The sequence below is a fragment of the Equus przewalskii genome, unplaced genomic scaffold (assembly GCF_037783145.1).
Source record: "Equus przewalskii isolate Varuska unplaced genomic scaffold, EquPr2 ChrUn-6, whole genome shotgun sequence".
NCBI lineage: Eukaryota > Metazoa > Chordata > Mammalia > Perissodactyla > Equidae > Equus > Equus przewalskii.
In genome coordinates, this window is record NW_027228754.1 from 3,284,771 (window position 1) to 3,309,679 (window position 24,909).

The 24,909-nt window shown below is 35.3% G+C and overlaps 2 protein-coding genes across 2 annotated transcripts; both read right to left on the minus strand.

Annotated features, from left to right (window-relative positions):
• Positions 1-291: 291 nt before the first annotated feature.
• Positions 292-1,239, minus strand: LOC103566826 (olfactory receptor 10R2-like). Its single transcript, XM_008543359.2, has one exon. The coding sequence runs from the start codon at positions 1,216-1,218 to the stop codon at positions 292-294; it is 927 nt and encodes a 308-aa protein (XP_008541581.2). The 5' UTR covers positions 1,219-1,239.
• A 13,835-nt stretch (positions 1,240-15,074) lies between these two features.
• On the minus strand, positions 15,075-16,016 carry LOC103566827 (olfactory receptor 10K1-like). Its single transcript, XM_008543361.2, has one exon. It carries the CDS (start codon positions 16,014-16,016, stop codon positions 15,075-15,077), a length of 942 nt encoding a protein of 313 aa, XP_008541583.2.
• Positions 16,017-24,909: the final 8,893 nt, after the last annotated feature.

Here is a 24,909-nt window from a genome sequence, read left to right on the forward strand (position 1 = left end):
CACGAATTAAAGAATACTAACACCAGAGAAAGGGGAAAATTTTAGCATTAAATGAAATTTAGACTTTTGGTTATTACCGTGAACTGGGTAGATTTGGGAACACGCTGAGATTCCATCTCAGAAGCTGAAAAATAATACCCTACAGACTGGATTTAAAGGATTGTAAGGATAAAAATATGTTTTATGATACACATCTTATACAGAACTATTATTTCAGTGAATTGCTTATAGATATAGTATGCATGTGAAAAGGGGCATTTTTTCTTATAGAATCTAAAATATAATAATATTTCAATTATTTAACTTTAGAGATCTGTTCTTCCCCCAAACTTTTCTGAGAGCAATGTGGACATCTTTGTTTCTGAGACTGTATACCATGGGGCTTAATAATGGAGTGACAATGGTATACATCACCGTTACTAGCCTGTCCTTGCTGGATACATAGTTTGCTGTTGGCCTCAGGTAGATGTAGGAAGCACAACCATAGTGAACAATAACAACAGTGAGGTGAGAGGCACAGGTTGAAAAAGCTTTTCGTCTGCCTTCAGCAGAGGGAATCTTTAGGATAGTCTTCAGAATGCAGACATAAGAAACACAGATGAACAAAAATAGGACTACAATTGCAAGAACCCCACAGATGAATACAGCAAATTCGTAAACATCTGTATTGGTGCAAGCCAGATGAATGACTGGGGAGATGTCACAGAAGTAATGGTTGACCTTGTTGGCACCACAGAAAGGGAGGCTGAAAACTAAATTTACTAATATAAGTGAGGCTGAGAAGCCTCCAATCCCACAAGCGGCTGCCAATTTTCCACACATCTGCCAACTCATAAGGATGGGGTAATGCAGAGGATGACAGATGGCAGCATAACGATCATAACCCATCACCCCCAATACCAGGCAGTTGTTCATAGCAAAACCAAGGAAGAAGAACATTTGAATGGCACAACAGATGAAGGAGATTGTCCTGGCCACAGAGAGGAGATTGATAAGCATCCTGGGTAGGATAACAAAGGTGTAGAATGTCTCTGATGTTGAAAGAATGCCAAGGAAGAAGTACATTGGAGTGTGGAGGCTTTGATCTTGACGGATGACACTAATAATAGTGACATTACCACTGAGAATGGCGAGATACAGAAAGAGAAAAATCACAAAGAGGGCAAGCTGAATTTCACCAAGGCTGGAAAAACCCAGCAATAGGAATTCCGTGACCATGGTGAGGTTTTCTGCCAAGATCTGCAAAGATGAAGGAAAAAGTAAAACGTAGTCAGGACATGGATATAATAATCTGAGGTGTGCAGGCTTGTGTTCCTTTCTTCAGGTGCTAGGGAAGAATTTTGCCTTTTACTTATATTTTCCAGTTTCTCACATTTTGGCAGTCTCTCGCATTCATTGGTTCATGGTCCCTCTCCTCTATCTTCAAAGCCAGCAAAGTTTCATCTCTGTCTTTGACTCTCTGATTCTTCCTTCCACTTTTTAGAATCCTGATTACATCAGACACACCTGAATAATACAAAATAATCTCCCTATCTGAAGGTCAGAGGATTAGCATTCTTAATTCTATCTTGCAACCTCAATTGTCCTTTTTCATGTAACCTAAAATATTGACAAGTTCCAGGAATTAGTATATGGACATCTTTGAGGGGTCACTATTCTAGTTAATAGAACTAGTGACAAATGATCCAAAAATGAAATAAAGAAAGCAATGCTACTTGCAATAGCAAAAATATACATGCCTGATTATGATTAAATTTAACATAGATGTGCAAGACACACACACAGAAAACTACCAGACATTGTTGAGAACATTAAAAAAGATGTAAATAAAGGAACACATATTCATGTTCATGGATTCTAGGACTCAATATTAATAAGAGGAAGTTCTGAGTAAATTGATCCATAAATTCAACATAAATCCTATCAAACCCTAGCAGGCTTCTCCTGTAAAAACTGACAAGATAATCATAAAAATATATGGAAAGAAACCAGAATAGATAAAATAATTGTAAAAAGAAGAGCAAAGATCGAGGATTTATACTTTGTGAATTCAAAGCAACGTAAAGATACAGTAATTAAGATAGCATGGTACTTGCATATAATTATACATATAAACCCATGGATATAATTGAGAGTCTAGAAATAAACACTTCAAAGGGTATCATTGCAAAAATGAAGAAACTCACCACAGACAAAAAAATATATTTGCAAGACATATCTAATAAAGAATTTTTACTCACCAAATAGAAGTAACTATTATAATCAAGTGATATGAGAAACACAGTTAAAACGAGCAAACACTTTATACATTTCAACGAAGTTTATCAGTGGCTAATAGGTGTAGGAAAATATGTTAAACATCATTAGTCATTAGGGAAATGCAAATTAAAACTACAACGAGATGCCTGTTCACACGCACTGAAATGGCAATAACTAAAAAGATGGAAACTAAAAGAAGCTGGTAAGTGTAGAGAGAGACTAAAATCCTCGCCTATTGCTGATGTAAGTATGAAATTATGCAGTTACTTTGGAAAATAGTTTGGCACAATTTTATAAATAAATTTACTTTATGACCCCGCAATCTCATTCCTAGGAATCTTACTAAAGAGAAGTCTGTTCACACAGACTTTTATATGAACGTTCATAGTAGCATTATTCATAATAGTCAAAAAAGGAAAATATCCAAATGCCTATCAATTTATGAATAAATAAACAAAAGTTGAATTCTATTCAGCAATAAAAACAAATGAACTATAAGTACCTACCATAATATAAATTATCTGCAAAGACATTGTGCTGAGTAAAAGTAACCAACTGCTAAAACCTAGGCTGCAAATTCCATTTTAGGAAATGCACAGTCAAAGAAAATCTATACTGGTAGAAAAGAGATTAGTTGTGACCATAGGCTAGGGGCAGAATTTGATTTGACAGAAGAACACAAGAGGGATCATTTTGCGATAAGGAAAATGTTCTAAAACTGGATTGTGGTGATGATTACATAACTCTGTCAACTTGTACAAACAAAAAGCATGAATTATAGGTATATCAAGGTATTTTTAAAAAGTTATTTTGGAAGAAATTCATAGATAGCATATCGATTATTTAATTTTTTTGTATATATGTCTATTTTAATCACTAACCAGAGGTCTTTAGGGCATTAGGATCCATTCAACACTCATTATTTTAGTCCTTCCCTAAGATCTTTAAGTATTCCTGAAACAATCACAGATCTTCAAAATTTTTCTGTAAAAATAATCATAAATTATTAATTATTTGCATTTTTAACCTAAGATAGACTTTACCATGCTAGTAATGCCCTATTCTATCTCCAACTCCCACTTAATAAAGCCATAAATATATACAAAAAGGAAGAGAAGATTTTATACCTGAACGGATAGTTGGGAGATAGGTTCTATCAACTTCAATACAGATAGATTGTGTTAGATTGCGAATTATAACTATTCTCACTGTTCCCTTTTTTGAACAACTGCAATATGACATTCAAGAAAAATAAGAAGACTGATTTTTCAACTGATTCAAACTGATGAGATCAAATGATTCATTATCTCTATTTTTATACAGAATAACTACTTTCTGAGGTGACTAAAATTAACCCTACTACCTTTCACTTTCCTTATCCATCATCATCTCAATTTATAAATACATGTGGTGTCCACCATACCTAAAACAAAACATAGTCTATGGTAGAGTCACTAAATGCTGATACATGAACTGTTTTTAGAAAAAACAATGTATGTGGGTCATGGGAGCATGAAAAGCAATGTCAATTGGGGTCAGGGATTTGAAAGATTTCTTTTTCTGTAGTAAAAACAGAAGAAATATTGACTACTTTTGATTTTCTATCAAGAGTAAATTTAAAAAAAAGCTAACAATTAGAGAAAACAAGAAAACTTTTTAGCCATAAAAATTCTCATTAACTAAATTATCTTAGATCAGATGTATTCTATTTATAGCACATCTAAACCTCCCCTCAAGTTCTAAAAGATAGAAAAACATTTTTTTTTAAAGATGGGCATCTGTGCTAACATCTGTTGCCTATCTTTTTTCTTCTTCTTCTTCTTCTTCTTCTTCTTCTTCTTCTTCTTCTTCTTCTTCTTCTTCTTCTTCTTCTTCTTCTTCTTCTTCTTCTTCTTCTTCTTCTTCTTCTTCTTCTTCTTCTTCTTCTTCTTCTTCTTCTTCCTCCTCCTCCTCCTCCTCCTCCTCCTCCTCCTCCTCCTCCTCCTCCTCCTCCTCCTCCTCCTCCTCCTCCTCCTCCTCCTCCTCCTCCTCCTCCTTCTTCTTCTTCTCTTCTTCTTCTTCTTCTTCTTCTTCTTCTTCTTCTTCTTCTTCTTCTTCTTCCCAAAGTCCCCCTAAGTATGTAGCTGTATATTCTAGTTGCAGGTCCTTCTAGTTGTGCTATGTGAGACGCCCCCTCAGTATGGCCTGATGAGCGGTGCTCGGGTCCGTGCCCAGGATCCGAACCAGCAAAACCCTGGGCCACCAAAGTGGAGCACATGAACTTAACCACTTAGCCATGGGGCCTGTGCCAAAATAATTTTTTAAAATTTCTTTGTTATTCAATGTGTTAGCAAGTATTTGTATTGGACAAATCTCTTTGGTCAAGATTAGAAAAAAGGAAAAAGCCCAAAGCAGCATGGTATAAAACACAGTGGAACAAACAGAGAGAATAAACCTGAAGACTTGAAAAAGATCAAATCATACAAATATATAATAAAGTTCTGCAAATGACAACTGTACAACAAAATATGACAAAAGAAAATAATAAAAAAAACCAACCACAAATGGAAGAAAATTCTGGCAAAACTGACCAACATTAGTTAACTATAATTAAATGAAATAGAAAAATACTTTAATTAGGATTAAGGAGAAAGTAATAGACATAGAATAAATACAGAGCAGATTCAGCATGTAAAGTATTGGGATTCTTATTAAAAAATACTTAATATTTAAAACTATTAAAGAAAAATTCCCTGAAATAAAAACCAGTAACTATACATTCAAATGATTCTTCATCCTTTCATCCTTTTCATATTCATGACTATCCAAATATTCACACACATTGATCAAAAACAGTCAAGTCTAAGATGTATCCTAGTTGAAGTATCGTACTGAAATAAGATGAAAAGCTACCTGGGTATTTGAACAAAAATACTGATTACTAACAATAAAAAGAAAATCCTTTTGGAGCTGGCCCAGTGGCATAGTGGTTAAGTTTGCAGGCTCCACTTCGACAGCCTGGGGTTCGCAGGTTCGGATCTTGGGCAGGGACCTACACACTGCTCATCAAGCCATGCTGTGGCAGCATCCCAAATATATATAAAAAAAAAAAAATAGCGATGAGTGACACAGATGTTAGCTCAGCAACAATGTTCCTTGTGCAAAAAGAAGAAGATTGGCAACAGATATTAGCTCAGGGCCAATCTTCCTCACCAAAAAAAAAAAAAAAAAATTTGGAAATCATATTTTTTGGCAGCAATCTAAAATACATAATGGGAATGTTAAGATTTTTAAGAAATTCAAGGAAGGAAAGTTTGACCAAGGATTTTTATACCCAGACAAATTGTCCTCAAATATAAAAGATATAGAAAAATAGTTTTAAATGTACTAATGCTTCAGTAATATGAAAACCTCTAGCTTTTCTTGATGAAGTCACTAGGTGAAGAGTTCTATTCACCAAGAGTTGTCTGCAGTATCTTTCTACCAAGAGGCACATGGTAGACATTGAATTAATATACCTACTATAAATCCAAGACCCAAACAAGTGGGAAAATGAATGGAAACATACTAAGTAAATGTTATGTACCTAAGTAACACATTTAAAAAAATAAAAAAGGAATGAAGCAAGAAATTGTGAAGTAGGAAAATCTTACTTATTGCTGCCTAAATAATAGATGAGACTCAATGGCCATCATTTAAAACTGATCAAACAAATAGTGAATGCCTACAAAAAAAGACTAAAGATTTTAAAAATCAGGTATATTCTTAAGACAGTACTTAACTCTATGCATTATATAAGATACAACTATAACAAAATAATTCAGAAAGGCTAAAAAATGAAGATAAGGGAAATTATACCCAGCACATGGAAACCAAAAAAGCAAGAGTTATGATCCTAATGTTTGACAATTTAAAATTCAGGCCAGGAACATTACATGAAAAGCAACAAAAACCATGACAAGAGAGACTTTTAATGCTGACAGCTACAATTCGTAATGAAATTATAAGAGATATGAATTTATATCTCCCCCAAAACACTGGAACTACCTTCATAAGAAAGAAGGTATAAAATATTTACAAGGAGAAACAGGCAGACATACTAGTAAACTTTAGTAAACCGCTTAACTTTAACTTTAATAAGCCACTCTGTTAAAACAGACGGGGAAGGAAATTATAACTAAGCATTCAAGAGACCTAAACAACAACAAAATCCCCAAAGTATATCTTATAGTTCTATATTGAACTCATATTTTAATAAAAGAGTATATACTTTTTTCAAGACACATAAAATATTTACGAATATAAACTACAAATCACAACAAAACTTCAACCAATGTCACAAAATGGGAAGGATACAAACAATATCTCCTAATCCTGATAGAATATATTAGTAACTAGCACTAAATCAAAAAGGATCTCCCACCTGAGAATTTTTGTATATTGTTAAACAACTGTTGGGTCAAGGATAAATACAAAGTAGAACAAAATAAGTTCTGGAAAATAATATCAGTCATAGTCTACAGGTTAGAATATGTGGGCTAAGTTGAAAGCCGTGATGAGCGGAAATTTAAAGCTTAATTATATGTTTAAATAAAAATTTTAAAAATAATCATTTTTCCAAAATATCAGAAAGTAAAACTAGAAAGACAAATTAAAGGGTAATGCAAAGGAAAATATATTACAAATAAAATTTAAAATAACTATGGAAAAACAGAAAAACGTTAGAATACATTCATGCATGCACAGATATGTTACCTTTTTTACAAAAAGAAACATGCAAACTACTACTAGTTTATCCAGAAAAAATAAAAGAAAGCATAAATATTAATAGCACTGAATGACAAAGGAAATAAACATTTCAAGGAAGACATTTTCAAATTTCATAATAGAATCATTTGTACAAATCTTTGCAAAGAAATTTGGAAGTCTAGATGAAATGAATAATTTTCTAGGAAAGCAATTCCAAGATATTATCTAGTAAAAAAGAAAAGAAAAAGCTATATAGGCAAATATTCTTAGAAGAAATAGAGGATGTTATCTTAGAGTTACCTCTCAAAAAAGACACTGTGCTAGTATTTTTCAACAGAGAATTTCAACAAACCTTCAGACACGAGATGATCTCAATGCCACCTAAATGTTTTCACATATAATAGTAATGCAATAAAACTTTTTTAAGAAAAAGAAAATCAGTTTAAATCTCCAACTCACATAATGTTGAAAAGCTCTTGTGGGTGCATCAATAAAATGGAAAAAATTAAATTATTAGAAAAAATATGTCACTGCATAGAAAAATTGAAAAGCTAAGCTTAAAGATAATTACAGATCATCAAAGAGTAGTATATAACCAGCAATTTTACTGCATAAAAATATTTACTTGCAATAAAAGTGCAATCAGAACTATTCAAAAACAAATGGAATACTATCAAAAATATTATCAAAATATAATATAATGTAAAATATTACATTTCTTGCAATGCTTCAAGTTCATAAATTCTGACTGTGCAGAACTATATGATGATACACATGGACTATTGGGTGAACCTAGGATACCCTGGAAATAATTTCTTAAAAATAAATGCATGATGTGAGAAAAAAAGAAAATTCAGCAAAATGTATCAAGACCCTTAAATATATTCATCCCACTTGTTCCAGTACTTCCATTTTTGAAAATTTACCTACTATAATAGGTTTATGCACATAGGTGTATTTATAATAAGGACCATTTGGAAGTTGTAATACAAATTTCTGTTATGTTTTTGTATGGGGTACCAGAAAGATAGTATTGCAGCATAGATGAGAGTACAGAATCTGGAGACGGTTAACTTGGATTCGGGTCTCAATTCTTGCATTTAGTGATTGTGTGGCCTTGGACAATTTACTGAACATCTCCATGTTATAATTTTCTCGTCTGGGAAATGGGCTGTTGTGAGGATAAATGCGGTAGCATATGTAAAGTACTTAAAAAGCACCTGCTACATAGGAAGTGTTGTATCAGTAGTGCTATTTTCTTTGACTATTATTTGTCTTGATAGGCTCTTTTCTCTCTAAGCAAATAAGTCATTCTCAGTGATTTTGAATCTTTATGCTTATTCCATCACCAAGTTTATAGAATCAAGTTAGAGGTCAAAGCCAGCAGTTTTAAAACCCAAATAGAGTAGATGAGAGAAGCAGAGGAGACATTGGGGGAAATAAACAAAGTACAAGTAGACCTTATCTAAGGTGAATCTTTTGCTTCAGTCTGTGTGTGTGCATGTGCTCATGCATGCCAGGTGGCAATTAAATTCTATTTCTTACTTTGTCTTGCAGGTAGAACTATGAACATAGAACATACAACACAATTGACTAACAGCTTTATTGGAAAATGAAATTTCTTTACCTCTTCAGGCCCCCTGAGTCCCATATCTGTTGTTTTTAACAAGACTGATTCTTCTCAAGAGGCAGAACTTGGAAATCTGAAGAGATTCAGTGGTTCTAAAAAGAAAAATAAATATCCACTATACTCTTTTTTCTTTCAATATTGTTTGTCTTTCCTCTCTCAAAGTAGGGTCTGAAAGGGGAAATTAGAAGACACAAATCCATTCAAGGCAAGAGTCTATAATTGTATTTACTTCCACTGTTTTGGTCTAAGAAGAGCAATTGAAGGAGATTATTTCCAAGAGTTTTCTGGGCAGCAAGGATACAGGGTCCTGAGAATGAGAGGTGTGACATTGCAGACCAGAGAACAGCTTGGACAAGGTGGCAGGAAAAAGGAGTTAAAGAGCCAAGTGACTGTTGAAATAGTTCAACTGGGAAGCACTAGTAAAAGCAGGGACATTAAAATTTACATTTAATAAAGTATCTTCTTTCTCAAAACCCTATAATGATCTCTGGAAACTTTATAATATTCCAAATCCCTTGTGAGAAAAAAAAAGGGCTCATGATAATTTGGTTTCTTACTACAATCAAAATTCTTCTCTTCCAGCTCCCAGATTTTATCCCAATACTTTAATCATATGGAACTTCATGCAGTTCATTGAGCATGTAATGAGCCATGTCATATCATAACAATGCCTTCTCCTGGCATTTTCCAGGCAGATGTTCTGATCTCTTAGGAAAAAGCAAATCATTTGCTCCCAAGTCAGTTTCCCATAGCTCTTCTTTAATTCAACAAATATGTACTGGGTACATACCAAGCTGGGTCACTCCATTAGGTATTTGAGATATATCAGTGAGCAAAATAAAGACTCCTGTCCTTATGAGACACATATTCTAGACCTTCTCACACGTTATGTAATTCTAGATAATGATCTCTCTTGCCTGGGACAACTCAAGATCTTAGAAGGCAGATACCATGTTGATGTTAATTTGACAAAATTTATGTGTTAGACACCATGTATTCATATGTGTCTCTTTAACCCCATCAGCATCAAAGTTCCTACAAAATAGCAAATATTCAAAAGCTATGTGAGAAAATCAATAATTGAACAAATTAATACATGCACAAATCATTACAACTGGTTTGTTGATATTTGTCATGCATCTGGTAAAGTTACTTCCAATGAGCAAAGGAAGCTAGAGAAAGATGTATATTGTGAAGAAAGCATTAGAGATGAAGTAAAAAGGCACAAATTCACATTCTTATTTCAGCATTTCCTTTGAGTAAATAACTTACTCTTCCTGAGTCTGAATTTTCTTTTCTGCAATTTTGGATATTATGAATATTATGGGCAGCATAAGTAAAAAAATGGAGCCCAGAATTACACATAAGAAGCCCTAATTAAGTATTTCCTTCTTTCCTTCCTTCTTGAGATTGATACTACGAATACTTCTTATGGCCATTCTGAAATATCTCTAATGTTTTCCTTTATATCCTAATATTAAGACCTCAACCTGAGCACTATCTTGTCTCCCCATGCAACTACTTTCCCTATTGCCACTCCTCAATCCTTCCATATCGTGTATACATAGACCACAATTCTAAAAACATCTCAACAATTTTTGAATTGAACATAAGAAGAAAGACAAAATTAGTTATCATCTTCGAGATGGCATAATGTGCTATAAGACTTTAGATAGTCTAATGAGTCATTTTCTTTAAGTTATGAAATAAAGAACCAGGTAACCAACATGAAAGAGTTCCATGTTCTCCAAAATGTGAGTCCTGGAGTACAGTAGAATGCTATCTCCTTACCGTGGCCCAAGGCCTTTAAGAAAATGTGCAAGTAAATTTTCTGCAAATAATACCGCTCCCCGTATATTACAGATATTCCTTTCATTCTCTTAAAATTTTTCAAACTAATAAAAGAATCACCACCTCACTTCTCATAACGATGTTCATTGTGCCTCTTCTGAATGGCCTGACTGAGCTACAACCCTACCCAGTCTTATTAAAAGGCGTTTTTCTGGTTATCAGCATTAGTGTAGATGCTTTGCTGGGTATCTTTCTATCCAGCACCCTAGGGTGGCATTATCACATTCCTCCTGATACAGGTCCTGCCTCCCCTTAATTAGAAACTAATCCAAGGGGAAAATGGACCTCAAAACTGTCTTGTCAAAAGATAAACCACGGAATAGACTAGGGGAATTTGTTAGCTTCCTATTTTAGACATCCTAGTGAAGTGACCCATTAGAATTCTGGAGGCTACTGGACAGTATCAGCAAAAAAGACCTGGTGACCCCTTGCCATGGATGTTCTCCGGCAGTTCTTGCTTTTCTTCCTTTGCTTGGAGGCAAGAATTTCCTGTTTTTTCCATCCTGCACTCTAGCCTCTATTTCCAGTGAGAGGAGTATGTTTTGAGAAATGACAGAACAATGGACTGGCAGAGATCCAGCAGTGGCAGCATCAAAACATCAAATCTGGGGGATGCGAAGTAGTGTGGAAGTACCCGTTGCAGGATCTGGACACAATATTTACATATTTATTCATTCCAAAAGCATATATTAATTTCTTACTTCTGTCATGAAAATATTATAATCAGGTGGTGTGGGTTCAAATAAGGATAGTCTTCCTTATGAAATTTACTCCCAATGGAGGAGGCAAAGAGGGTACTGAATGAGTATGCCATGATGGGGAGCTAAGAGAGAGATGTGAATATGAGATGTGCACGTTTCTGTGACAGCATATAGAAGAGAAATATGAATTAGACTGTAGAAGTTAATAAAAATCTTCTTGGAGGGGGTTACACTTGAGAGAGTTTTTGAAATCTGAGTAGTGGGTAGACAAATTATGAGAAAGAATATATTTCAGTAAAATATAGCACAATCCATGTAAAGGAAAGGTGGCATGAAACAGAACACCATTTGGAACAGCAAGTTCCTTGGTTCAGGATTTAAAATCTACCTTTAAATCTGTTAGTAGCTATTACAGGATTTATAATCTGGGACATTATCTGGCAAGATTTTCACTTTAGAAGGATGATGACGATTACACAGACGATGATAATAATCAACATTTAAATAGTGCTTAGTAAATGGCAGCCACTATTCTAAGTGGGGAACACATTTTATATAATTTAATTCTCACAAAAACCTTATGATATCCCTCCTGGAAGTGTGAACAATGGATTTGAGAGAACCAGACATGAAATTCTTGCAGTGATTCACAGGAAAGAGAATGATTATTGCTGTGGAAATGATAAAGGAATGTAATTGAGGAACTTTAGGACAGTATAATCTATAGGAATTAACGACTGACTCAATGTGTGGTGTGAGGAAAACAGAAAAAAGTGGTGAAGATGACTTCCATGTGCATAACTTGTTGGCTGGGTGGATGGAGTTAACTTTGCCAAGTATACAGTATAAAGACTGCAGGGTAAGTTCGGGTGTAGAAAACGGTGAGTTTAATTTGGACTTTCACACAACAGTTATTAGAACTGTCTTCTCAGAGAGTTGTGCCAGATAGCAAGGACTGGCTTGATGAGGGTCAGCAGGGTAATTTAAAGCAAAGGATGTAGAATCAGTTCAGCCTATGGCTTGAGTCACTCTTTCATCCCTTGCATTTGTGTCACTTGGACAAGAAACAACTTCTCCAGTTTGTAAGTACTTTATCTGAAAAATAGAACTGATAATAACTATTAGAGAAAAGTGCCATGAAGGTTAAGCAAAACACTCTATTAAAAATGTTTGTGAAAGATAAGACAACATAAATATGTAAGTTATTATTACAGCTATGAAGAGTGAAGTTCAGACAAGATACTTGCTCAAGGACTTACAGCTGTCAGGACAAGACAACCAATTACATTTTCAGACTTTCAGTTTCATGTTTTCTGAAATGTAAATTTGGGTGAGTCCCATCCTGTACAGGAATCTAAATGTATAGTTTATTGTTTGAGTGTTGTTATCGGTATTAAGATTAAATTTATGCAGATGACTTCACGCTAGTTCACTTCCTCCCTTGGTGAACAAAGGCAAAATTTGGTGAAATGACAGAACAGATTTTGTTAAGGATAATGTAGCTTTTGAACAGAGTGAAGATAAATTACGGCCATGGAAATAAACTAGGAATTAGGGGTCTTGCTGGCCTTGTCTTCTCACCCTTCTCCTGAAGGAAAAATTCCTTTAGCTCTCAGAACAGTTTCAGTGAAAGAATAGATGAGAAAACCCCAAAGTCCATTCTACAGACGACAATTGTAGGGACTGACATTCTGGTTGTATCAATAAAGGCTTCAAGCCGGTATTAGTCTCCAGGATTGAACTAGAGGCATCTTACAGAATGTTGTCTAGAAAGAATCTTGCAACACTGACTTTCCACAACAGTTAGAGAACTGTGTCTCAAGGGAGACCAAGAGCAAGGGGTGATATCATGGAAAGGTGGGAGGAGAACCAGATTAAGAATAAGAGGAGACCTAGGTTAATTCCAGCTATCCTGCTTACTAGTATTTTGAGTTTCTTGCAGTGATACAAAGGAGATAGGATGAAACTGCGGAAATGGAGAAGGGACATGACTGAAAACCTATAAGCCCGTAGAATCTATAGGACTTACTGTCTGATTCAATGTGTGGTATAAGAAAGAAAAAAAAGAATGGCAAAAGTCACTTGCAGGTTTTGGCCTGGCTACCTGAGAGAATAGAGTTGACATTCACTAAGAAAGGGTATGAAGATGGCTAAGCAAGCTTTGGGGCAGAAAATGGAAGAATAGGTAAGGCTACTCATAGTATCAACATCCCTTTTATTCCAGGCATTTATAGAAGGAACAGGGCCAACAAACTTGTGTTTAATATAAAATCTGTGCCTTCAAGAAATTTGAATTCATTCTAGGGAGAGACAAAAAACACATATGTGGCCTCTATCTCATTCAGCTCTTTCTTGCTTCAACGCTTTCCTACATGTTGCTCCTGCTGTCTAAAAGGATCTCCTCAAATAATTCCCTTTACCTAGTTACTTCTACTTACCCTTCAGTTTATAGATTACATGTCCTTTCCCCATGGAGGCCAGCTCCATACCATTCAATCTAAATTAGATTTCTTTTAGTATTCTCTCCCCTAGCTCCTTCCTATGCTTTTCCTTCAGAGAATAGACATCAACTTGTAGTAAATTATGTTTCCTTGAATTTATTTATTTACTGGGTCTCTCTCAAACCAGACCACAGGTCCATGAGGACAAAGACCACACATGTTTTGTTCATCATCAATCACCAGTAGCTGAAGCAGTATCTGGTACATAGTAAGCAATAAATAAATATTTGTTGAAATAAAAACAGACATAATAAGAGTACATCTTAGGTGCTATGAGAACACAAAGAAGTCAGCGCTTGATAACATTGGCAGAGTGTGACAGTGAGACAAGAAGTCTTTAGAGAGAAAGTGAGAGAGTAGTTGAAGTTTAATGAAATATGAGATAAAATATGAAAATCAAATATGAGAGGATCTATTCCAAAGAGAAGGAGTAGTACATGAGAAAACATGGCAGAATACAGACTGATGTCACTTTGGGGACGAGAAGATAATTGGTTAGCTTCAGAGTGCACAACTAGGCACATATGAGAAATGGATAATAATAATGTTAAAAACAATAATGCCAGGGAGGTCGGTAGAGACTAGATAATAAATCCTTGCTAACAGAGGACTTTTGGCTTTGTTGTGTGTGGCAAAGGGAATCACTGAGGATTTGTCCATGGATTTTCTGACCGTTAGACAACTTTAGCACTCCACCCTATTAACATTACCTAAATCCCTTTTCTAGATTACTTGAGGTACTTCAGCAATTATTCTATGTTAGCAGCTGCCTTGAAGAGAATAAGTATGTATGATTTTCAGGGAATGAATATGAGAGCTAAGGCAGGATAGTATGGGAAGGACATACATATATATAGAAAAGAGACTCCATAAGTAAGTTCCAATCTCAAGCAAAGCTAAGACAGAGCAATCCCAAGAAACAACAAAGACATTTCAATATGTAGATTGAGGGAGATGAATCAGAAACCCAAAGAGGCCACTAGGGGTTGCTGTAGAATGGAGGGGTCCAAAGTTGCCTGTTCCCTTCAAGAAAGGGAGAACTGATAGTAGGAGGGGTAGGAATAAATAGTCAGATTTTCTTCTTCTGTTCTTTGTAAGTAAACAGCTTGCATTCATCTCGCTCTCATCAGTTTGTATATTTATTTTTGAATGATCAGTCTTTAGAGCAGTGAAATATGATGAAATTTGTTCTAAATATGAGTAATCCTTTCCCACATCTGCATAGCCTTCTTAGAGTATCATTCATAGTAGAAAGCCAGAATATCTTAATTTATTTGAGCCTCATTCTCCTCATATGTAAAATATCTTTATGTTACAGAAGGTTCTACACTTAAAGGAGAAATGTGTGAAAGGACACATTTTACAAAAAAGGCTTACATTTAACTGAATAGTTAAAACTTGACTCTAATTAACAAGACAAGAAGTCTGGCCCATTACTCTTCGAAATGCTGATTTGAATTCCTTATTTCTCAGGCTGTAAATCATTGGATTGAACAAGGGAGTGAGGATGGTATATGACACAGATATTAGGATGTCTTGACTTGAAGAGTAATTGGACTTCGGCCTTAAATAGATGAAAGAGGCACAACCATAATGAACAGTTACCACAATGAGATGGGAGGCACAGGTAGAAAAGGTCTTATATCTTCCAGCAGAGGTTGAGATTTTTAGAATAGCAGAGATGATGTGAATGTACGAGACCAGGATGAGTAACAGTGGAATAACCAAGACACACACACCAAGCATGAAGATGACTAACTGACTGAGGCGAGAATGATGGGATGCCAACTTGAGGACAGGAGAGATGTCACAGAAGAAGTGATGGAGCTGGTTGGAGGAGTGGAAGGGGAGGTAAAATACCAGGGAGGTGGTGACCAACGAGACAGTAAAGCCACAGGCACAGGCAGCAGCCACTAGCCCCACACACATCCCATGTCCCATGAGCACTGTGTACTGCAGAGGGTTACAGATGGCCATGTAGCGATCATAACCCATGGCTGCCAGCAGGAAGGAGTGAGAGCAGCCAAGGAAGAGGAAGGAAAACATCTGGATGGCGCAGCCCAGGAAGGTGATGGTCTTCTTCTGGGCCAGCAAGTCAGCCAGCATCTTGGGTACAATGACGAAGGTGTAGCAAGTCTCAGAGTAGGAGAGGACAGCGAGGAAGAAGTACATGGGGTTATGAAGCGCTCTGTCCAGTACAATGGTGGAAATGATTATGGCATTGGTGCCCAGAGTGAACAAGTACAGAAGCAGAAAGACAATGAAGAGCAGCAGCTGCATCCTGGCCGGAGATGAGAAGCCAAGGAAGACGAACTCTGCTACCAAAGTCTCATTAACCCGCTCCATGGAGAGCACTTTTATATAAGAGAGTAGGGAAAGAGGCAGAGACCAGGATCCAAGGTGGAGGGTAGAAATACATGGGAAACTCAGCAAAAAGTCTGCAGGTAGCAAGCATTTCCAGACTTTTGGTGGAATTCCTTCATTCCTTCTCAAAAATGTCTGTTAAAATAAGAATTGAGGCTTAATATGCAACAGAATAACTGACAACCAGTTAGGAGGCTTTTTCTAAGGCTGAAAACAGGTCATTTGTCTAGTCAAAGATTATGGAATTATTTAATAGCTTTCCCTTATATCTTACTTACGGATTATTGTGTTTTTGTTGCTCTCTCCAACCCAAGAAAACTAGCTCTCCAAAAGTGAAAAATATAGTTAACCTCAGCTACCTGAACTTGATCAGAATATGGAATGAAAGAATGAGTAGTGTTCAGACACAAACATGTGAACCTCAGTTTATCAAACCATAAAATGGGAAGGGAGAGGAAGAATTAGATAATCTCTTGGCCAAAGTGTGAGGGGATTTGTGTTTATTGATGAAATTATATGCTAAGATGTGTGGTAAGAACATCATATACTTTATATCAAATATTCATTACAATGTTCTTATATCAGAACCCAAAACAATAAGGAAAAGAAAACCCTTTGGTGTTATTTCTGATAGATTGAGTAACAAGGGATCAATTAGAAACATTACTGGAGGTTCTGCAAACTAGAGCACTGAGCTAAAGGTGAAAAAGAAGATAACATTAGTTGAAGGAAAAATTTCTCCTTTTTCAGAAAGAGAATAATCACCAGGGTAGTAGGAAAAAAATCAACTTTATGGCATTTTGCAACACACCTCACTTTTCCCGTTCTAGGTGCCTTAGAGAACTCATTGAAATAGTTTTGCAAAAATGCCTCAGAACTCGTCAGAGAAAGAGAGAGCATGAGACAATTGGTCAGTTTTCTAGGTTCCAATTCCCAGACATAAATTAGAGCCTTTATATCTTTTATATATTGTCACATCAATAATATTTTTAAATATTCTGTTACTAACCACAATTTTCAAACTGAAAGAATTATTTCAAAAGTCATTTTTATGCCTTCTATCAGATAATTTTTTCACAGGTGTATTTCCCAACTGTTCCAAGTCCAATAAGTAAAGCAGGCAACTGGTTGGATGCAAAATCATCCAGCATTTATTGGTTGTATCCAGTCTCTTTTCATATACTTTTCGGCATATTTAAATGCTTTTGCATAATTTTGTGTTGAGGAATTATTTACATCTGCTATGGAATTTTTTGTTTTTGCATTTATCTGGTCAATAGCAAACCTGAACTTCCTAGTCTCTGAGTTACATGATTGGAAATTTCTGAAACTAATTGCATCTATCTGTAGAATTTGGAGATTATAAAGAATGTTCTTTCTTACTCACTAGAAACTCATCCTTATTTATCTGAAGTTAGTATTCAGATGCTCAGATATGCTGGTTTTAAAGCTTTTTAACACAAATAGGAAGTTTTCATTCTGTAACTATAGAGATATTTATCTTAAATATAAATATAAAGGATGTATATACCATATATATCCCCATTATGTACATATCTATGTAACTAGTTATATATTTTCTATACCAAGAAACAAGGAAGGAAAATTAGTGAGACAGCTTCCCTAGATAATACCTCAACCTTGACAAATGGATTTCTGTCTACTTCAAGACACTGAAGGAAATCTAAATTTCTGGTCATGGCTTATGCTTATCTTACCACTTCCCCAAGATTTTTCTGGATGTCTTTTCAACTAATCCCTGTCTAATCCCCACTATGCCCTCACTCCACTGAGAATGATGTATAGAGTGGACCACAGAACCTGGAATTCTCTGATTCTGAATGAGCGCCTGTATCTACACAATATTCAAAAGAATTGTTGGATTATTTCACACTCAGACCCATGAGGATGGCTGACTTAGGTTAGGTGGGTTTTTTATATACTATTGATATAACCCCACCATCTAAACGAATTGTGTGTTTGATATATTTGCCCTTTTCATAGGGTGTGGAGACCCAGCGGCACATTCACCTGAGAAGGCAGCCCCATCTGCTCAAGAAAGCAGCAAAGACCACTGCAGTGTGTTACATCAGTACCACAGAGATAGAAAGATATGATTAGAAAAGTAAAAAAAGATCTTCTGGCCAAATACCTACAGGCTATAAAAGTAAGGTAAAAGATCCCTCAATCTGGAGTGAGAAGATCTATATTTTAAGTGTAGCTTTGTGCAAATTTGCGCAAGATACTTAACTTGGGTATTCAGTCTCCTGATTTTAAAGTTAAAAAGGATAGGGTAAGGGATAACTGTTATAAACTGTTAGGATGCATGGAAAATACTTAAGCGGAGTTCCTTAAACAATTTCTTAGAGAAGGAATTTTGACTTAGGATAAGAGTTGAGTACCGACATCTAAGAGCCTTTTCTACTCAGAGAGTCCAAGATTGTGTAGTTAAATGATCCCTAAAATCCTCTTATGATCCTCTAGAATCTATGGATGAAATTAAGGTTATGATCCCTGGAGAGGACACTTCTGCATTTCACTTTTCGAACTCCTTAGATGCTCCATGGGGATTTTATGTAAGCTGGATTTAAATAGTGACCCAATACTTGAGGATACTGGGTACCTCAAATAGGGGGAAAATCTATACATTTTTCACATGCAAAACTTTTGATATATTCAAATAGTTACATTAAGAAAGTATCAATCAATTGACTGAGAGAAATTATGCAGACAGCTTCAGAGAGTAAAAATGTGGAATTTTTGTCTTCTTAGACACACGTGAAAATCCTGAATTTGCCTTATTAAAATGGAGTTTAAATATCAGATTTCAATTCCAGTTAAAAACATACATCCAAGAGCACACAGCAGAGAGAGAAGTAAAGATTTACTAAGTATCTGCTTCGTTTAATCCATCAGTCAACCAGTCTCAAAAAAGAGAAAATCTAGCTGGGAGCAAAAATGTCCCAGTCTCATCATTAAGAAAAATTCAGAGAACTATATGGACCTTGCCCAATCACTCTTAGTACCTTGAGATAAAGGTGGCCCCTGTGGCTCACCCAGGGACTCAGTGGTTAAGTTCATACGTGCCACTTCGGGCCAGGGTTCACCGGTTTGGATCCTCACCGGTTGGCAAGCCATGCTGTGGCAGGCATCCCACATATACAGTAGAGGAAGATGGGCATGGATGTTAGCTCAGGGCCAGTCTTCCTCAGCAAACAGACGAGGATTGGTGGGAGATGTTAGCTCAGGTCTAATCTTCCTCAAAAAAAAAAAAAGTGGCCCCTGATTCTCCTTCTTATTCCTGCCACTTACTGGCACTGCCATGATTGACCTCCATGGGGGTTTGGGGGAGGTATTCCCAGCACTACACATCACTTAGGTCTAGGCCACACAAAACTCTGGACTAGATCCATATTTCCCCTACTGAGTAAGTACCTGCATTGCTCTCTTCCCTTCAGTTCAGAGAGAAGCAGTCATTCAGTATCTGGTGTCCTTCAACATGTAGATTCAAAGCCAAAGATCAGAACCTGAAGAAATAACAGTAGAAGAGAGTGAATCTGCCTTGAGATAAATCTTTCCTCCACAGTAACAGACATAGCCTCTCTATCCGTCAGGACTTCAGCTTCTCCAGTCAAAGTCACAATCTTTAGAAGTTCTGGTGACCAATACGGGATGTGGTTATTAGAAGAATGAGCTGTGGTTGTTGGACTCCTGAGGCTAGATCTACTGCCCTGGAGACATTGTCTTGAGTCAATTAGAAGTCAAGTTTATTTTAGAAATATAATGTCGTCAGTTTCTCAAAGGTAACCTTAGTTGAGGAACCTAGGGAGTAGGAGCCATTAGTATAATTAGCCCATGTCCACATTGGATGTTGAGTTCATCTGTGATGGATTCTCAAGGAGAAATCACCACAATTAATACAGTAATGAAGATAACAAGTGGAAATTTTTCATTGCATTTTAATTCAGAAAACTGGTGTATTTTCCAGTGATTCTCAACTTTAGTGTTTAAAGAGTCAAAAGGGGGCTTAATTACAAATTCGCGTTCTCAGGTTCTTGCACATAGAAATTCTAATTAGGAGCATTGGGATGTTCTGCAAAACACCAAATGTTCAACAGGCATCTTAAATCTAGTTGAGGTCTATCATTAAATTGCTTGTTATATTGCAAATATTTTTTACTAGAATGACTAGATATAAAGTTGTCAATTTCATCTAAGCTAATCCAAAATCAATACAATTCCAACCCAAATCTCAGCATGCATTGTGAAGGCAACGTGGCCATCAAATTTCTAAAGTTCACATGGAAGAACAAGATAATTTTTAAAAAAGACAAGTAATATAAGGGTTAACTCTTCCCAGTAGTAAGATGCCTTAGTAATAAAAAGAGCATGCTCCTGAAACAGGAAGAGACAAATAGCACAAAGGCACAGAAAAGAGAGCTCAGAAATTGATCTATGTATATTTGAGAACTTGGCCTTTGATAGAAGTGACCTGACAAGTCAGTAAGAAAGCTATGATTATTTAGTAAATAATACTGGGATAGATGGCCTCATGTATGCATCTCATCACTCAGAAGGAGGTGTCCTCATAGTACAATGAGATGGCTTACTGAAGGCTCAGTTATAGCACCTACTGTATAACAGCACCTGATGGAGCCCATTTGTTAACTCAAGGCAGTATATTCCCTGAACCAGCAAATAATGTATTGTGTCCACTCTTCAATAACAAGAATCTCCAAGTCTTGGAATCATGTGAGGGGAGTTGGATATGATTCCTTCCATTATTACCCATAATGACTGACTCACAACAGTTTGAGCTTTGTACTTTTGAGTTGTTATTTCCTAGGAGTGTTGCTTCTATCAGGAAACACAAGAATGGAAATTGAGACTTGTCCTTGGCCACTTAGTGTACTTTGTTCTCTCATACAAGTTATCAACAGGCAGAAAGGGGCTTATTACACTAGCTAGGGTAACTGATTCTATTTTTGTTATGATTGCTGCAGAATGGGTTTTATTATTCTGAAAGTATTTTTCTCAATATAAGAATTTAAACCTAACTTACAGATTTGTAAGTTATAGATAGATTGATCATTTTTATGAGTATCATTTAAAATGAGGAACACAGCTAAATATTTCAATGACTATGTAGACTTTTGAAAAGCACATTTCTTCTAAGTTATTAGATTTTTCGTTTCAGGGGTTGCACATCATTTGTTTCCCATCTAAAAATATTGACTTTCTTCATGAAGGGGCCAATAGAGTTTTTCCTCTTTTTTCAAAAAATTTATTTTAATTTTTTTATTTTTGAAAATTTTTTCCAATTTGACACAAAAAAATTGTATATATTTAAGGTATACAATATGATGTTTTGATACATATATACATTGTGAAATGATTACCACAATAAAGCCAGTTAACATATCCATCACATCACATATTTACAACTTACATGTGTGTATATTGTGAGAAAACTTAAAGATCAACTGTCTTAGCAAATTTCAGATATACAGCACAGCATATTAACTAGTCACCATCCTCTACAGTAGATCTCCTGAACTTCTTCATCCTTCATGACCAACCTTTGTACCCTGTGACAACATCTCTGCACTCCCACTTGCCTTTGCAACCACCATTCTACTGTCTGCTTTGATAGCTTCTTTTTTTTACTTTTTAGACTCCACATATGATTGCAATTATACAGTATTTGTCATTCTGTGTATGGCTTATTTCAGTTAATTTAATGTCCTCCAGGTTCATCCAAATTGTCACAAATAGGATTTCCTTCTTTTTCTTGGGTGAATAATATTCCATTTTACATAGATATAGATATAAGTATAGATCATACTTTCTTTATCCATTTGTCTGTCAATAACAATTAAGTTGTTTCTATGTTTAGGATATTGTGAATGATGCTGCAATGTACATGGTAATGTTGATATCTCTTCCAGATATTGATTTCATTTGCTTTGAATGTTTACCCAGAAGTGGGATTGCTGGATCAGATGGCAGTTCTAGTCCTAATTTTTAAAGAAGCTTCCATGCTGTTTTCCATAATGGCTGCACCAATTTACATTCCCACCAAGAGTGTACCAGGTTTCCCTTTTCTCCATATCCTGGCTAACACTGGTTATCTTTTGTCTTTTTGATAACAGTCATTTTAACAGGTATGAACTGATGTCTCCTTATGGTTTTATTTTGGATTTTACTGATGATTAGTGATGTTGAACACCTTTTCAAATATTTGTTGGGCATTGATAAGTCTTATCCAGAGAAATATCTATTCAAATCCTTGGCCTATTTTTTAATTTGGTTATTTGGGTTTTTTAATGTTGAGTTCTTTGATTTCCTTTCATATTTTAGATATTAAACCCTTATCAGATGTATCGTTGGCAAATATTTTCTCTAAGTTCATAGGTTGCCTTTTCACTCTGTTGATAGTTTCTTTCTCTGTACAGATGCTTTTTAGTTTGATGCAATCCCATGTGTCTTTTTTGCTGTTGTTGCCTGTGCTTTTGGAATTATATCCAAAAAACCACTGCCAAAACTAATGTCATGAAGATTTTTCCCTATGTTTTCTTGTAGTAGTTTTATGATTTAAGAGCTTGAACTTAAGTCTTTAATCCATTTTGTCTTGATTTTTGTATATAGTGTAAGATAAGGGTCCAATTTCATTCTTATTCATATGGGTATCCAGTTTTTCCAAACCATTTATTAAAGACACCATACTTTCCCCATTGTGTGTTCATAGCACCATTGTCAAAAATCAGTTGACCATAGATACATGGATTTATTTCTGGTTTCTCTATTCTATTCTGTTGGTCTCTGCACCTGTTTTTTACCAGTTCCATATTGTTTTAATTACTGTGGCTTTGTAATGTATTTTGTAATCAAGAAGTGTGTTTCCTCCAGCTTTGTTCTTCTTGTTCAGGATTTCTTTGTCTATTCAGGGTCCTTTGTGGTTCTGTAAGAATTTTAGTGTTGTTTTTCCTATTTCTGTAAAGAATGCCTATGGGATTTTGATAGGGATTGCATTTAATCTGTAGATCACTTTGGTTAGTATGAACATTTTAACAATATTAATTCTTCCAGCCCATGAACACTGGATGTCTTTCCATTTATCTATTTCTTCATTAATTTTCTTTCTCTTCAACATTTTACAATTTTCAGTGTACAAGACTTTCACCTCCTTGGCTAAGTTTATTCCTAAGTATTTTGTTCTTGCTGTTGCTGTTGTGAATGAGACCATTTCCTTAATTTCCATTTGGGTTAGTTCAATGTTTCTGTTTAGAAATGATTGATTTTTTATGTTAATTTGGTATTTTGCAACTCAACTGAATTTATTTATTCTAATAATTCTTTTGGTTGAATTGTTAGGGTTTTCTACATATGTGATCATGTCATCTGCAAATAGAAACAACTTTGCTTCTTGCTTTCCAACTTGAAAGCGTTTTATTTATTTTTCTTGTCTAAGTGCTCTGGCTAGGACTTCTAGTACTATGTTGAATAGAAATGATGAGAATGGGCACCCTTGCCTGTATCAGATCTTAGAGCGAAATTTTTTTATTTTTCCCCATTGGTTATGCTTTAGCTGTAGGCTTGTCATAAATGGCCTTTATTGTGTTAAGGTAAGTTCCTTCAATACCCAATTTGTTGAGAGTGTTAATCATGAATGGGTGTTTAACTTCGTCAAATGCTTTTTCTGCATCTCTTGATTTGGTCATGTGTTTTTTTCTTTCATTTTGTTAATGCGATATATCACATTTATCGATTTGCACATGTTGAACCCTCCTTGCATCTCAAGGATGTCTCATTTTATGATAATGTGCAATAATTTTAACAAGCTGTTATATTTGATTTCCTACTATTTTGTTGAGGATTTTTACGTCTATGTTCGTGAAACATATTGGCCTGTAGTTTTTCTGTGGTGCTTTTGTCTGGCTTTGGTATCAGGGTAGTATTAACCTCATAATGAGCTTGAAAGAGTTCCCTCTTCTTCTATGTGTTGGAATACTTTAAGAAGGATTGATATTACTTCTTCTTTGCATGTTTGGTAGAATTCACCCATGAAACCATCTGGTCCTGGGCTTTTCTTTGTTGGGAGACTTTTATCACTGATGAATCTCCTTAATTGTTATTGGTTTGTTCAAGCTTTCTATTTCTTCTTGATTTAGTTTTGGTAGATTATATTTTTCTACGAATTTATCCATTTCTTTTTGATTATCTAATTTGAAGGTGTGCAATTGTTCATAATACTCCCTTATGATCTATTTTAATTCAGAGGCATATGTTGCAATGCCTTCTCTTTCATTTCTTGTTTTATTTATTTGAGTGTTCTCTCTTTATTTCTTAGTCTAGGTAAGGCCTTGTCAATTTTTTCAAAAAAAACAGCTCTTAGTTCTTTTGAACTTTTATGTTGTTTTATGAGTCTCTATTTGATTTATTTCTTCTCTTGTCTTCATTATTTCACTCCCTCTGCTAACTTTGAGCTTAGTTTGTTCTTCTTATTTTAGTTCCTTAAAATATAATGTCAGGTTTTTTATTTGAGATCTTTTCTTTTTAATGCAGGGATTTATTGCTATAAAATTTCCTCTTAGTTCTGCTTTTGTTGTATCGTCTAAGTTTTAGTATGTTGTATTTTTATTTTTGTTTGTCTTGAGGTCTTTTTAAAATTTTCTTTTGATGTCCTCTTTGACAAAATGGTTGTTCAAGAGTGTGTTGTTTACTTCTCACATATTTCTGAATTTTTCCTTTTTGTTTCTTTTTTACTGTTTTTGATCTCTAGTTTCATTCTATTGTGGTCAGGAGAGATACTTGAAATGGTTTCATTTTCTTGAATTTGGTAAGACTTGTTTTGTCTTCTAATGTAATCTATCCT

Coding starts and splice junctions, on each gene's coding strand:
- LOC103566826 (XM_008543359.2), bottom strand. CDS start 1,218: ATGGTCACGGAATTCCTATTGCTGGGTTTTTCCAGCCTTGGTGAAATT.
- LOC103566827 (XM_008543361.2), bottom strand. CDS start 16,016: ATGGAGCGGGTTAATGAGACTTTGGTAGCAGAGTTCGTCTTCCTTGGC.